Source organism: Saimiri boliviensis, chromosome 11 (genome assembly GCF_048565385.1).
Source record: "Saimiri boliviensis isolate mSaiBol1 chromosome 11, mSaiBol1.pri, whole genome shotgun sequence".
Lineage (NCBI taxonomy): Eukaryota > Metazoa > Chordata > Mammalia > Primates > Cebidae > Saimiri > Saimiri boliviensis.
This window is the reverse complement of record NC_133459.1, coordinates 68501454-68516391: the sequence shown is the minus strand read 5'-3', so window position 1 is coordinate 68516391 and position 14938 is coordinate 68501454. Positions and strand designations below refer to the sequence as shown.

Here is a 14938-nt window from a genome sequence, read left to right as displayed (position 1 = left end):
AATTCCATCCAACCAAAAGATGAAAGAAATTGCAGCATAATGACTAGTATGATATAGAATGCTAAGAGTTATGAAATTATGGTTCAGAAGGGATGATAATATATCCTGAAATTTTATGTGAGTCAAATTTCCCTTTAAATATAAAGATAAGCACTCATTTGTCTAATATCCACTAAATCAAGGAATATAAAGCACATTAGAAAGAGCCTTTTACACACACAGTAAATTGACAGTGGAAATCAGCCACCCAAACAATGAGTCTAGTCATTAGCTTTGAGACCATTTAAATACAGAGCTAAAATCAAACAGTTGTGAAAATTATGGCTGCACATTCAAAGTTATAAACCATTATAGAGTAAAAAGAAAAAAGGAGGAAGAAAGTGTGTAATTTACTCATCCTCAATATGTGGACGTCAATACTACTGTCTAAGTTTGAAGCACGTAGTTAGAAAGCATAAGGACACAAAGCAATTTGAACAATGAAAACATTTTTTTCTTCTCCCTTTTTTCAGATTATTGAATGTTTTAGAAGTAATAGCTCCATTCAAGCACTTTAACAAGCTTAGAGAATTTGTTCAGATGAAGCTTCCTCCAGGCTTTCCTGTAAAATTAGGTAAGAGAAAAATATAGATGTAATTTTAGTGTCCATTAAGAATATAGAGCTGTTAATTAACATTTAATAAACAATTTGTTTTAAAGCAGGGGTCCCCAACACCTCTACTGGTTCTTGGCGTTTTATGAACGGGGTGCACAGCAGGGGGTGAGCTGAGTGGCAGGCTAGGGAGCATTACCAACTGAACTTCACCTTCTGTCAGATCAGTGGCGGCATTAGATTCTTGGAGGAGCATGAACCCTATTGTGAACTGCACGTGTGAGGGCTCTAGGTTACACGCTCCTTATGAAATGTAATGTCTGATCTGAGATGGAACAGTTTCGTTTCAAAGCCTCTCCCAACCCCCACCAGTCTGTGGACAAATTATCTTCCACGAAACTGATCCCTGCTGTCCAAAAGGTTGGGGGCTGCTGTTTTAAAGGAAAATAGATTTCCAAGTTGCTTATGTTTTTGTAAAGTTTTTCAGTAATTATATGCATTGATATTTATGTTTTGTCAAATATTTGAAGTGTCTGATGAGAATTCTGATTCTACTTGATTTAAATTAAATATAAGGGATATAAAACTATGTCATACAAGAAAAGTGGGTGAACTTTCTTGTATGCAATGTAATAATGTTTTTCATGTGAAATAGGGAGATTGGAGATTAACCCAGATTTGCAGCCATGCTTTGAGTTTCTGCGTAGTGAGAATGTTTTTGGAGTCAACAGTCACTGTTGATGGATAAAGTAATACTCAAACATTTTATTTTTCAGCAGCAAATGTTTAATTTCATCTTAAGCAATGATCTTTAGAAACAGTACACTCACTTTTGCATACAACATTTCTTTCTAACATATCAGAGACCAAGGAAGAAGAGACTATTAAAAGGTGTTTTGGATGTTTACTTTTAGGTTTAGCATTAATTTGAGCTTCAGGAAATCCTTTAAAACTATCCATCAATTCAACCATTCAGTATTTAATGAGTGCCATCATTCTTCAGATATATCTTGTTTTATTCAATATTTTTAAAACCACACCTCAGAATACTTAGGCCAAAATGTTTTCATTGCTAAAAATTAAACCTGATCTTCATAATTTTGCACACTTGGAAATAAACATTTTCTAGATTAAAAATGACTTTTAAATAAATGATTTTCAAAATGTCACTCCAGTTGCCCTTTGCAATTCAAAAGCAGTAGGAACCCAGTGTATACTTGGAGAAATCAGTGGTAAGATCTTAGGCAGAAATGGTTAGAAAACTAACGCAATTCAGCACTGTATGTCATAGCCATAGGGGGTCTTTGTGTTAGAATTTCTGCAGAAGTTTGAAACTCCACTGCCATTTTCTATGCCACTGTCATTTTCTATGGTGAGGAAAATATTTCAAGTTTTAAACTTCCTTCTTGGTACTGTTAAGAGACCCATGACAAACCAGAATAGAGAACAGGAGTTGAATAGATGAGAATTTCAAACTATCTCTGTATTCACATCTATTTTTAAATTCTAAAACCAAGTAACATCCCGCAATACATTTATTTTTATGCAAAGGAAATATTTTCAGTATATGAGAAGGAAAAAATATCTGCAGTCCTTTTTTTGTGGCATTTCTTTGATGTAGAACCACATTTTTAACAAGGAATAATCTTTTGCTTGTATACTTAAAGTTCTGGGATATTTGTTTAGCTATTTCTCTTTTGTTCATCCTTCTTTTGAACCAACCCTGTAAAAGTTCATTCCTGGGTATGTTTAATCTTTCTTCATTTTTCTTTCTACATTTAGGATAAAAAATACAATTGGGACAAATTATAAACATTTGGAAATTATTGTTAACACAATTACATGTTTTCAAAATCAGCCAGAACTTTAAGTGCTGATTATGAACGGTCTTTTCTCTGATTGGCTTCTTCTCTCACTTTGCTCAAAGACCAAATTTAACCCTCTTTAATCAAATCTTCATCATCCCCCACCACTTTCTCCTACAACCTAAGCACAGATGATTTTTACTTCCTTTGATACAATAAGAGAATATCAGAAATGGGACCACCCTCACTACTTCCAAACCTACATACAGACTTTTCTGCCCCAAGCCCAACCTTTTCTTTCATGTTCCTATCTCACTAGAAGTGGTGGCCCTCTTCTTAGCATGAGTAATGTCTTCATTTGTATTATGCATCTATTCTCCTCCCAGCTCTTTTTTAAAAAAGCTAACTAAAGGGATAACATTTCTAAAATATTTTGAGTGTTAGGTCATTTGGCATTTTTCAATAAGTAGGCTACTTCTCATGTTTTGAAACTATATGCATATGGAAAAATTGGCTTAGGAGCAGCATCTGTTTCTGACATTGTATGGTTAACCCTCTGGGATAACTGTTGAATTGAATTTTTGTTTTTAAGAGGTCTTACAGTGGAACTAAGAATCACTGTTTTGAGAGAACTGCATATATACCAGTCATTATCTGTTTGGTCCTTATACAGTTTTAACTTAGATTTATTCTAGTTAAGCCATAAGTTTCAACGTGTAAACTTGTTTTGATTAAAGAATTTTTCTATCAAAAAAAAAAAAAAAAAAAAAAGCTAGCTCTACCAGTCACTTCATATTTCTTGTTTTCCTTCTACCTCTTTCTACTGCATTTTTCCTCTCAGTTGTTAGGCTTGCTCAGGTCTCTCCCCTTTTAAAATCAAACAAAAAACTGAAAAAAAAAAAAATCCCTGTAACTCCACCAGCACTTGCTTTAATCTTCGCTTTTCACTGCCAAGCCATTTGAAAGCCTACTTTCATCTCTCTATTCTTACTTTCTATTTACAATAATATTTTAAATAGGTGCTGGACATGGGGGAGGTATAGGGACATAAAGGGAGATAAGTTTACTTCATTTGAATTGGTAAAATTATGACACCAGGAAATTGTGATAAATTTATACACATACAAACACACACACACAGAAATGTATACCTAGAGGAGCCACTATAAAAGCTGTACAAAGAGATGACTCAAAAACACCATAGTTAAATTGCAATGAAATTCTAATAAGTAGCTAACCTAAGGATGGCAAGAAAAAGAAAACAGAAAGAATGAATGGAAAACAAAAAATAAAATAGCAGACATAAGCCCTAACATATTAATGATTCCATTAGATGTAAATGGTCTAAATATACCAATTAAAAGACAGTGATTGGTAAAGTGGATTAAAAAACATGATCCAGGCTGGGTACAGCGGTTTATCTCTGTAATCCCAGCACTTTGGGAGACCAAGGCAGGCAGAACACTTAAGGTCAGGAGTTCAAGACCAACCTGGCCAACATGGTGAAACCGGCTCTACTTAAAAAAAAAAAAAAAAAAAAGTAAAAGAAAAAATTTAGGCATAGTGGCACATGCCTATAATCCCAGCTATTCGGGAGGCTGAGGTGGGAGAATTGCTTGAACCTATGAAGTAGAAGTAGCAGTGAGCCAAGATTGTGCCACTGCACTCCAGCCTGGGCATCAGAGCAATATTGTTTCAATAAAAACAAAACAAAAATCATGATCCAACTGTATGCTATTTTCAAGAAACTCACTCGAAATACAATGATGTTGTCAGATTAGAAATGAAAGTGTAGAAAAAGATATCATGCAAACATTAATAGAAGGAAAATAGGACTGGTCATATTAAAATTAAGGCAGATTTCAGAGCAAAGAGACTTATTAGAGATGAGAGAGACATTATATAATGATAAAAGGGTCAATCCATGAAGAAGATGTAACCATTCTAAATGTATTTACATCAAATAACAGAGTTGCAAGATAGGTGAAACAAAAATTGAAAGAATGGAAAGGAAAAATAGATCCACAATTATAACTGGAGATTCAACACCCTTCTCTCAACGGTTGATATAACAACAGACAGAAAATTTGCAAAGATGTAGAACAATCAACATCATCCTAAGCCAAAGTATGTAATTGGCATTTATAGACTACTCCACCCAACACCAGCAGAATACACATTCAAGTGCCTATGGAACAGATACCAAGGTAGAACATATTGGCTATAACAAACCTGAATATATATAAAAGAACCAAAAATCGTACTGAATGTCTTCTCTGATTACAATGGAATTAAACTAGAAATTAATATTAAGGGCCAGGCACGGTGGCTTAAGCCTGTAATCCCAGCACTTTAGGAGGCTGAGGTGGGTGGATCACCTGAGGTCAGGAGTTCAAGACCAGCCTGCCCAACATGGCGAAACCCCATCTTTACTAAAAACACAAAAATTAGCTGGGTGTGTTGGTGGGTGCCTGTAATCCCAGCTATTCAGGAGGCTGAGGCAAGAGAATTGCTTGAACCCGGGAGGTGAATGTTGCAGTGAACCGATATCGCACCATTGCACTCCACCCTGGGCAACAAGAGCGAAACTATCTCAAAAAATAAAAAAGAAAAAAGAAAAGAAATTAATATTAGGAAAATAACAAGAGAATCTTCAAATACTTGGAAACTTAAAGAGCACTCTTCTAAATAATCTATATGTCAAAGGGAAGTCTAAAAGGAAATAAAACAACAAATTGAACTGAATGAAAATGAAATTGCAACATATCAAAATTTGTGGAACATAGCTGAAGCAGTGCTGAGAGAGAAATTTACAGCACAAAATGCATACTTTAAGAAAAGAGATAAATCTCAATAATTTAAGCTTCTGTTTCAAGAACTTAGGGAAAACAGGGCAAAATAAACCCAAACCAATCATAAGGAAAGAAATAATAGAATATAGAAATAAATGAAATAGAAAATGCAAAATGAATAGAGAAAGTCAATGAAACAAGGGATTGATTCTTTGAAAAGTTCAGTAATCTATAAGTTTGTAGAAAGGCTGATAAAAACAAGAGACAAATTACTGATAAACAGAATGAAATGAAAGCACTGTAGACCTTGCAGGAATCAAATGGATAATAAGTGCAATAAAGACATAAAAGGCATTCATCACAGAAAGAAATAAAACCTTCCATAATTGCAAATGACATGATTCTATAGGTAGAGGATCTGAAAGATTCTACAAAAACAGAAAACAAAACCTAGAATTAATAAGTGATTTTATCAGGGTTATAGGATATGAGTTAAACATTTTTTAAAAAGTGTTTCTATATACTAGCATTGAATATGTAGACACCAAAATTAAAAATTAAATGCCATTTACAATCACAAAAAAAAAAAAAAAGGAGGCCAGGTGCGGTGGCTCAAGCCTATAATCCCAGCACTTTGGGAGGCCGAGGCGGGTCGATCACGAGGTCAAGAGATCAAGACCATCCTGGTCAACATGGTGAAACCCCATCTCTACTAAAAATACAAAACATCAGCTGGGCATGGTGGCGCATGCCTGTAATCCCAGCTACTCAGGAGGCTGAGGCAGGAGAATTGCCTGAACCCAGGAGGTGGAGGTTGTGGTGAGCCAAGATCACGCCATTGCACTCCAGCCTGGGTAACAAGAGCGAAACTCCGTCTCAAAAAAAAAAAAAAGGAAAAAAAATACTTAGGTATATATCATGTACATAAAACATGTACAGGATTCGTATGGTGAAAACAACACAACACTGTTGAAAAAAATGAAAGAAAATCTGAACAAATGGAGAGATTTACCATGTTCATGGATTGGAACACTTGAAATAGGAAACCTGTCAGTTTTGTCCGAATTGATATATGAGTTTAACATAATTCCTATCAAAATCCCAGCAAGATATTTTTATAGATATAGGCAAGATTATTTTAAAATTTGGAGGAAAGGCAGAGAAGCTAGAATAGCTGTTTTAGTTTGCCAAGGCTGCCATAACAAACTACCACAAACTGAGTTACTTAAACAACAGAAATTTGTTGTCTCACAGTTCTGGAAACTAGCTTCTGAGATCAAGGTGTCAGCAGGGTTGGTTTCTTGAGAGCTATGATAAAGAATCTGTTCTAGCCGGGCGCGGTGGCTCAAGCCTGTAATCCCAGCACTTTGGGAGGCTGAGGCGGGTGGATCACAAGGTCGAGATATCGAGACCAACCTGGTCAACATGGTGAAACCCCGTCTCTACTAAAAATACAAAAAATTAGCTGAGCATGGTGGCACGTGCCTGTAATCCCAGCTACTCAGGAGGCTGAGGCAGGAGAATTGCCTGAACCCAGGAGGCGGAGGTTGCGGTGAGCCGAGATCGCGCCATTGCACTCCAGCCTGGGTAACAAGAGCGAAACTCCGTCTCAAAAAAAAAAAAAAAAAAAAAAGAATCTGTTCTATGATGGGACATATGAGGTGATGCTTGCCTCGTAGAAGCTGTTGCACTCCTAAGCATTTAGACTTGACAAATGAAGAGTACGTTCACACACGCAAATGTTTATTTTGCATCAGCTTATATTAGCTTTATATGTAATAGCCCAAAACTACAATTTTCAACACATAAATGAACAATGGTACACCTATACCATGGAATATACTATTCACCAATAAAAAGAATGAACTGTTAATACATGAAACAACGTAGATGAATCGCCTAAGAATTATACTGAGTAGAAAAAAGCCAATCCCAAAAATTATATACAGTATGATTCCATTTATATAAAATATTCAAAGTAAAAAACTATGGCAGTGAACAGTTAAGTAGACACCAGGGACTAAGGAAGGGGTGAGGTATAAGAGAAGCAATGTGGCTATGAAAGGGTAACATCATAGGATCCAACATGAGGACAACATGTGGCGATGGAAATATTCATCATGTGTTACTGTACTGTCAATATCCTGATTTTGATATTGTATTATTCGTAAGATGTTACCATTGGGGAAATTGGATAGAATTGGATAAAGACTAAAAGAAATCTTTCAGTATTCTTTCTTTTTTGTTGTTTTTGGAAATAGGGTCTGGCTCTGTTGCCTAGGCTAGAATGCAGTGGCATGATCTTGGCTCACTCAACTTCTGCCTCCCAGCCTCAAGCCATCCTCCCACCTCAGCCTCCCGAGTACCTGGGACCACAGACATGAGCCACTACACCCAGTTAGTTTTTGTATTTGTTGTAGAGATGAGGGTCTCATTTTGTTGCCCAGGCTGGCCTCAAACTCCTGAGCTCAAGTGATTTGCCCACCTTGGCCTCCCAAAGTGCTGGGATTACAGGCATGAGCCACTGTGCCCGGACTGTATTATTTATTAAAATTGCTTGTGAATCTGTAATTGTTTGAAAATACAAAGCGTACTCGCTTCCTTAGTTCATTACAGATTCTCTCTTCCTCTTTATTTCTTTCTTTTTTTTTTTTTTTTTTTTTTTGAGACGGAGTTTCGCTCTTGTTACCCAGGCTGGAGTGCAATGGCGCGATCTCGGCTCACCACAACCTCCGCCTCCTGGGTTCACGCAATTCTCCTGTCTCAGCCTCCTGAGTAGCTGGGATTATAGGCACGCGCCACCATGCCCAGCTAATTTTTTGTATTCTTAGTAGAGACGGGGTTTCACCATGTTGACCAGGTTGGTCTCGATCTCTCGACCTTGTGATCCACCCGCCTCGGCCTCCCAAAGTGCTGGGATTACAGGCTTGAGCCACCGCGCCCGGCATTTCTTATTGATCCTTATTGTTAAATCCAGCAGCAACTTTTCTGTTCTTATCCTAATCTCTTAAAGATTTGACTTTTCTAATTTTGAAGTCCTTGGCTCACTGAAAAACTGAGACAAATCATTCAGATTTCCTCTGACTTCTGACTCTCTCTTGGTTTTCTTCCTCCCTCTCTGGCTGCTCCTTCTGGAGCATACCTGCTTCACTCTTGTCACCCTGTATTATATTCTCACTACATCTGCTAAAACTCAAGTTATAATACTACTCTGGTTGTACCCTTCCATTGGCTTTGCATCTCATCCAGAGTAAAAGCTGAAGTCTTCTCAGCCTAATCCCCACCTGACCTGGCAGCCTGTTTCCCCTCTGACCTCATTGCCTGCTGATCTTCCCCTTTCATTTGGCTGCAGCCACATTAGCCTCCTGGCTGCTCCAAGACTAAACCAGATACTTTCCTTTTAGGGCTTTTGTACTTCGAGTTCTTCTGTTTGGAATTTTCTTCCTCCAGGCAACTGCATGGTTTGTTCTTATCTCAGGTCTTTCCTGAAAAGTCCCTTCTTTGAAGTTTTCCTTTGGCTGCCCTATTCAGCAGCTCTTATCCCCAACACTGAGACTTCCCATTCTGCTGCTGTCAAGCTTTATTTATTTCTAGATACTCATCATCATTTATTTGTTGTCTGCCTCTCCCAACTAGTGTAATCTCCATAAGTACATAAATTTTGTTTCTTTAGTGATGTATAACCAAAACCTAGAACGGGGTCAGCAAACTTTTTCTGAAAGATAATATTTTAGGCTTTGTGGGCTGTATGGTTTCTGTTACAACTATTTTATTGGAAATGGAAAATGATGGAAAATGAAAGCAGCCATCGACAGTAAGTAAATGCATGGGCATGTTGTGTTCCAATAAAGCTGTTTACAGACATTGAAGTTTGACTTTCATGTAATTTTTTTTTTTTTTTTTGAGATGGAGTCTTGCGCTGTTGCCCAGGCTGGAGTGCAGTGGCACAATCTTGGCTCGATACCTCTGCCTCCAGGGTTCAAGCAATTCTTCTGCCTCAGCCTCCTGAGTAGCTGGGATTACAGATACCTGCCACCACACCCAGATAATTTTTGTATTTTTAGTAGAGACAAGGTTTCACCAGGTTGGCCAGGCTGGTCTCGAATTCCTGACCTCAGGTGATCCGCCTGCCTCAGCCTCCCAAAGTGCTGGGACTTTAGGCATGAGCCACCATGCCCAGCCTAATTTTTTGCTTTATGTAACGCTGTTCTTTTTTTTCCCCTAGACATTAAAAAATGTAAAACCGTTTTGTAGCTTATGGACCGTACCAAAATAGGCCTGGAAATGGGACTTAGTGTTCAGACCCCTGGATTAGAATAGCATGTGCACATAGTAGGTACAAAGGAATAATTTTTTTCCCCAGAAATAACTAGAAGCTATAATTGTTACATTGATTATTATGTTTAAGTCTAATTAAGGTATTTGGCTTTCCTTTTTATGTAAGAACATAACTTTCTGCAATAAAATACTAGCTTAGTTAGAATTAATTTACTGTATCCTTACCCTAGACAGACACTTGAATTAGCTTTCATACACTCATTTCAGAGTTTTTAAAAATTATTTTTAATTATTATTGTTATTTTAAATAGAGACAGCATCTCCCTGTGTTGTCCAGGCTGGTTTTGAACTCCTGGGCTCAAGCAATCCTCCTCCCTTGGCCTCCCAAAGTATTAAGATTATAGATTAGAGTCACCACACCCAACTTCATTTCAGAGTTTTACGGGAATTTCAGAGTTTGTTTGTTTTACATATGAAATCCCTGAGGCTCATGAATAAAATGATTTATAGGAATCTGAACCCAGGCTTTATGATCTGTACTCATGTCAGTAATCCATATTAGGAATAAAACTAAATATTTTATTTAATGTACTTGTTCATTTTATTTATTTTACTCTTTCTGGTTCCCACGTAATCATTAATTTGCTCATTTTAATTGCTAGATTTTACTTACAATTTCAGCCAGAAATATATTTCACCTGGAAAATTAGGCTGTGGAGGTACATTTTTCCATTTCTGATGAGACTGTTTTTATCCACATATTTAAGTGATAGGTTGTTTTTAATGTTTTAAAACAAAAAAGGATTTGTGTATTTTACTTGGGCTACTAAGAATGAAAATAAATCAGCTCAAAGAGTCAAAATAGTATATACACTATCATCTTAAGAAAAAAAAGTTAGAAGGCAAAAAGTACAAAAGTAGCTATCCCTCTGCCCCAAGAGAAAGAAAAAGGACTGGTAGAATCTGGCATTGTATTCTTAAGACGAGGCAGAAATAGGATCTTGAGTTTTTAGTATAGTGCTGGATGCGTTGATGTCTTTTTCTCCTCATTAATTAATACCCAGAACTTTCCCTGAAACACTCTGTACTACCTATATTTGAATTCTTCTGGTCCTTGAGTAGGATTTGTTTGTTTGTTTGTTTGTTTGTTTACATTTTAAGGAGTATGGACATCTCCAATAGTACTTTGTAGTCTATGAATATTAACATTTGATTTTACAATGTTATCCTTGATGTTCTCTCTGTAGATATACCTGTGTTTCCCACAATCACAGCCACTGTGACTTTTCAGGAGTTTCGATACGATGAATTTGATGGCTCCATCTTTACTATACCTGATGACTATAAGGAAGACCCAAGCCGTTTTCCTGATCTTTAACGACATGGAAAAGGATGCCGTCTGACCAAGGAAAGAAAATGCAGAAACCCTAGAAGTGGATCCAAATAGAAGGGACAAATTCTTTCAGTGAAGAAAAGGGAATTACACAATGAATTGACACATCAGTAATATGATACAGTGAAATGGGCCTCTAATAAGAATTTCAGCAAGTTTTCTGATGTGCCATTTTTGGTCTTTTTAAAAATATACATATTACAAATGTAATAGTTTGACACATAATGACCCTAAGACCTTCGTATGTAAAGCAGCTATGAGTGCTGTGATTTGTTTTTAAAAATTTTTACACTTCTTGTTGAAATATATATGCATATAAATATATCTATATCTATATCTATATCTAAAACACTCCTGGACCATTAACGTAAATTAAATGTCTTAAGAGATATGGAACCCTTTTAAACTTGTCATCTTTATTCAAGGTGACATTTATAAATATTCCTTCGAGCTTTGTTTTCATAAAATGTAAACTATGTAACATTATGTATAGTTCAGTAATTTGAATGTTTGTTCAATATAATGAACTAGAAGGAATGCAGTTTTCTGTAGATGAATGAACCAAATGGTAACCATTAAACAATTGCATTTATATGTTGCAATACATTTCAGAAGGAGCATTCACTCTGCAGGGAATAAGGTACCTCTCCTTTAGCACCTTAGTGCAATTCATTGTGGTGCTATTTGTTTTTACCTGAATGTTTGTTACTAATCTTCCTTTCATAGAACCTCTATTTTTTTTTTCTAAACTTGAGTTTGAGTCCTTGTTATGTTCATCATAAGGTAATGAATGAATGGTTAGCATGTTTAAAGATATTCCTCTTCCAAATCTCAGCACTTTAAAAAAAATTCCAAATTTTTAAACTTGCTTCCTAATAAGTGCACATCAGTCTGATTATTTTGTTTGTTTTTAGTAGAATGTGGATGCATTGGAGTCAGTTTTAAAAAACAATGCACATATTTTGGACAACCCTACATATTTAATGCTTTCAAAATAAGGTAAAAACATTTTATATGCTAACAGAATATATTTGTTACAAGTTAAAGTCCAGAAGTATACACAAGATCGATGACTCCTATTGTTTATTTTTTTTAAATCACTGAAAAATATTTATTGATTTAATTATCTCCAAATGATAAAATCATGTATTACTCATTTTTGCACTTAAAATTTTTCTTATTTATTCCAAGATGGTTTGAAGGTCCAAGTATGAAACTAAATTAGGGGGAATAATGTATAACAGTTATAAAGTATCATGTTGTATTAAAGAGCTTACTTAGATTGATGTTTTTAAAATGTATCCTGATGAATGTCTCAAGAATGCATCTGTCAAGTTTTTTTAGACTGACCAGTAGCTTAAACTTTTTCCAGGATTTTAGGTGATTTTAATGAGTTTAGAGACCCTTATTGAAAATATGATTTAAAACTCCAAAGTATAAACTAAGAAAAATTTTAAATAAACATCATCTTTAAAGCTGCATCTTCCATGCTGATACATACATTGCATATGTTGGCATTAAATACATTTTATAATGAAGAAAAATAATCATAGTTAAAAATTGAAAGACCTAATTACTACCTTACATGGGCCTGTTGAATTTTGGGGAAAGTGTTAGTAAACTCAGACTAGCTTTATTGAATAGAAGTTGATCCCTGTTATTTAGGAACTGGGTAGATCAGATGACTTAGAGACTGAATTATCCTATCTGTGGTTATGTAGGGTTGGAGACACTGAAAGGCAGTGATCACCATTGCTTTTAGGCTCTCTTACTTTGTAGGAATTTGGTATACTTTCAGGAATATACTATAGATTTTTTTCATAAGTACAGACACCTTAGAGAGAAAAAAAGGGTAATTGAAACTTATTAATTTCTTAACAGCACAGCTATGAATATTTTTCTGGGGTACACTGGAGGGTAGGAAGACTACTGGAAATTTTTGCACTTGAATTTTGTTTTTAAAGCTTTTTTCTTTAAATAATAGTAGAAACAGATTATCCATTCCAAAATGTCTTTTCTCTGATCACGAAGAGCAAACAAATGTCAATATCTCTTACGATGGTTTAAAAAAAAAAAAGGAATTAATCAATGCAAATAAACTTTTCAGTTTTAATTTTCATGAAGATTTTTTGAAATGTGCCTTTTAATCCAGTTAATGAATGAAAGAAGCTATATGCAGTGTTTCAAATGAATAGGTTAAAACACTGTATGTTTCCATAGTACCACATGAAAAAAATCAAGATTTTGCAATATAGGTACATAAAATTCTATATGTTCTCTTTGTGATTTTGAAACTGTTTAAATTGGGTTGGGGGAACCATCTTATAGTCATCTTCAATGTGCATTTAGAAATTCTTAATATTAGCCGGGCGCGGTGGCTCAAGCCTGTAATCCCAGCACTTTGGGAGGCTGAGGCGGGTGGATCATGAGGTCAAGAGATCGAGACCATCCTGGTCAACATGGTGAAACCCCATCTCTACTAAACAAAAAAATTAGCTGGGCATGGTGGCACGTGCCTGTAATCCCAGCTACTCAGGAGGCTGAGGCAGGAGAATTGCTTGAACCCAGGAGGCGGAGGTTGCGGTGAGCCAAGATCGCGCCATTGCACTCCAACCTGGGTAACAAGAGCGAAACTCCGTCTCAAAAAAAAAAAAAGAAAAAGAAAAAGAAAAAAAGAAATTCTTAATATTCTTGCCCACTGGTATGGTATCCAGAGAAGATATGGTTTCTGTCTTTGAGAAAATAATTCTCTGAAGAGACAATTCACCCTCTGTAGACATTCACATACAGAGAATTGTCAAACTTCATAAAAGGGAAGCTTGAAATAGATGCTCTGATTTTTGTGAGTGTAAGTACATAGGATGGTTTGGAAACTAACACATCTGTCTGCTGATAACTGTTAGTAGATGAAAAACGAGTTTCCTTCTGCTCAGAACTGGAATTAAGCCCCACTTATACTAATAGAAATTTTGTTTTGTTTTGTTTTGTTTTGTTTTGTTTTTGAGACGGAGTCTTGCTCTTTTGCCCAGGTTGGAGTGCAATGTCACGATCTCAGCTCCCTGCAACCTCCGCCTCCTGGGTTCAAGCAGTTCTTTCGCACCAGCCTCCCTAGTAGCTGGGATTACAGTGTCCACCATCATCCGCGGCTAATTTTTGTATTTTTTGGAAGAGACGAATTTTAATCATGTTGGCCAGGGTGGTCTTGAACTCCTGACCTCAGGTGATCTGCCCACCTCGGCCTCCCAAAGTGTTGGGATTACAGGCGTCAGCCACCATGCCCAGCCAAAAATGGGTTTTTATAGTATTATTCACATCCAGTTTATTATTCACACCTAGGGAGAGGGTAATGAATAATGATTATTTATTGAACCCTCTTCCTAGTTTTCCCTAAGTCTACAGAAGACAAAGATCCTGTTTCGAGGCCATGAAAGGGCTGCATTAAATATTGTAAGTAAATACAGTGGACCCTTGAACAATACAGACGTTAGGGGTTCAGCTGAAAATCTGCATGTAAGTAGACCTGTTCAGGCCAAGCCTGTGTTGTTCAACTGCTGAATTAAAGGGTGCCTCCTTCTGCTCATTTATGTTACTCATATTTACAAACATGCTAGAGAAAAAGTTGTAAAAAACTTTAGGTGAATTTGAAGTCCTGCTTGTATTATGCTGGCTTTTAAAATGGAGTAAAAAATTGTTAATCTCAGATTAGTGTGGGACATAATATGCCTCTGCTGTTAACTCCAGCAACAGAAGTTTTAATCTTGTTTTCTAAAATGAACAAAATTGCATTCTTTTTTTTTTTTTTTTGAGACGGAGTTTCGCTCTTGTTACCCAGGCTGGAGTGCAATGGCGCGATCTCGGCTCACTGCAACCTCCGCCTCCTGGGTTCAGGCAATTCTCCTACCTCAGCCTCCTGAGTAGCAGGGATTACAGGCATGAGCCACCATGCCCAGCTAATTTTTTGTATTTTTAGTAGAGACGGGGTTTCACCACGTTGACGAGGATGGTCTCGATCTCTCGACCTCGTGATCCACCCGCCTCGGCCTCCCAAAGTGCTGGGATTACAGGCTTGAGCCACCGC

General features: G+C 36.5%; 1 protein-coding gene across 2 annotated transcripts in view; it reads left to right on the top strand.

Annotated features, from left to right (window-relative positions):
- Nucleotides 1-12983, top strand: part of ANKRD13C (ankyrin repeat domain 13C) — a 98760-nt gene extending 85777 nt beyond the window's left edge. For both annotated transcript variants that reach the window (XM_039474316.2, XM_039474315.2), the window contains 2 exons: nucleotides 513-613; nucleotides 10715-12983. In XM_039474316.2, coding sequence (XP_039330250.1) covers nucleotides 513-613; nucleotides 10715-10845 — 232 coding nt within the window. In that variant the 3' untranslated portion in view covers nucleotides 10846-12983. The remainder of the gene's footprint in view (nucleotides 1-512; nucleotides 614-10714) is intronic.
- The last annotated feature ends 1955 nt before the right edge of the window (nucleotides 12984-14938 follow it).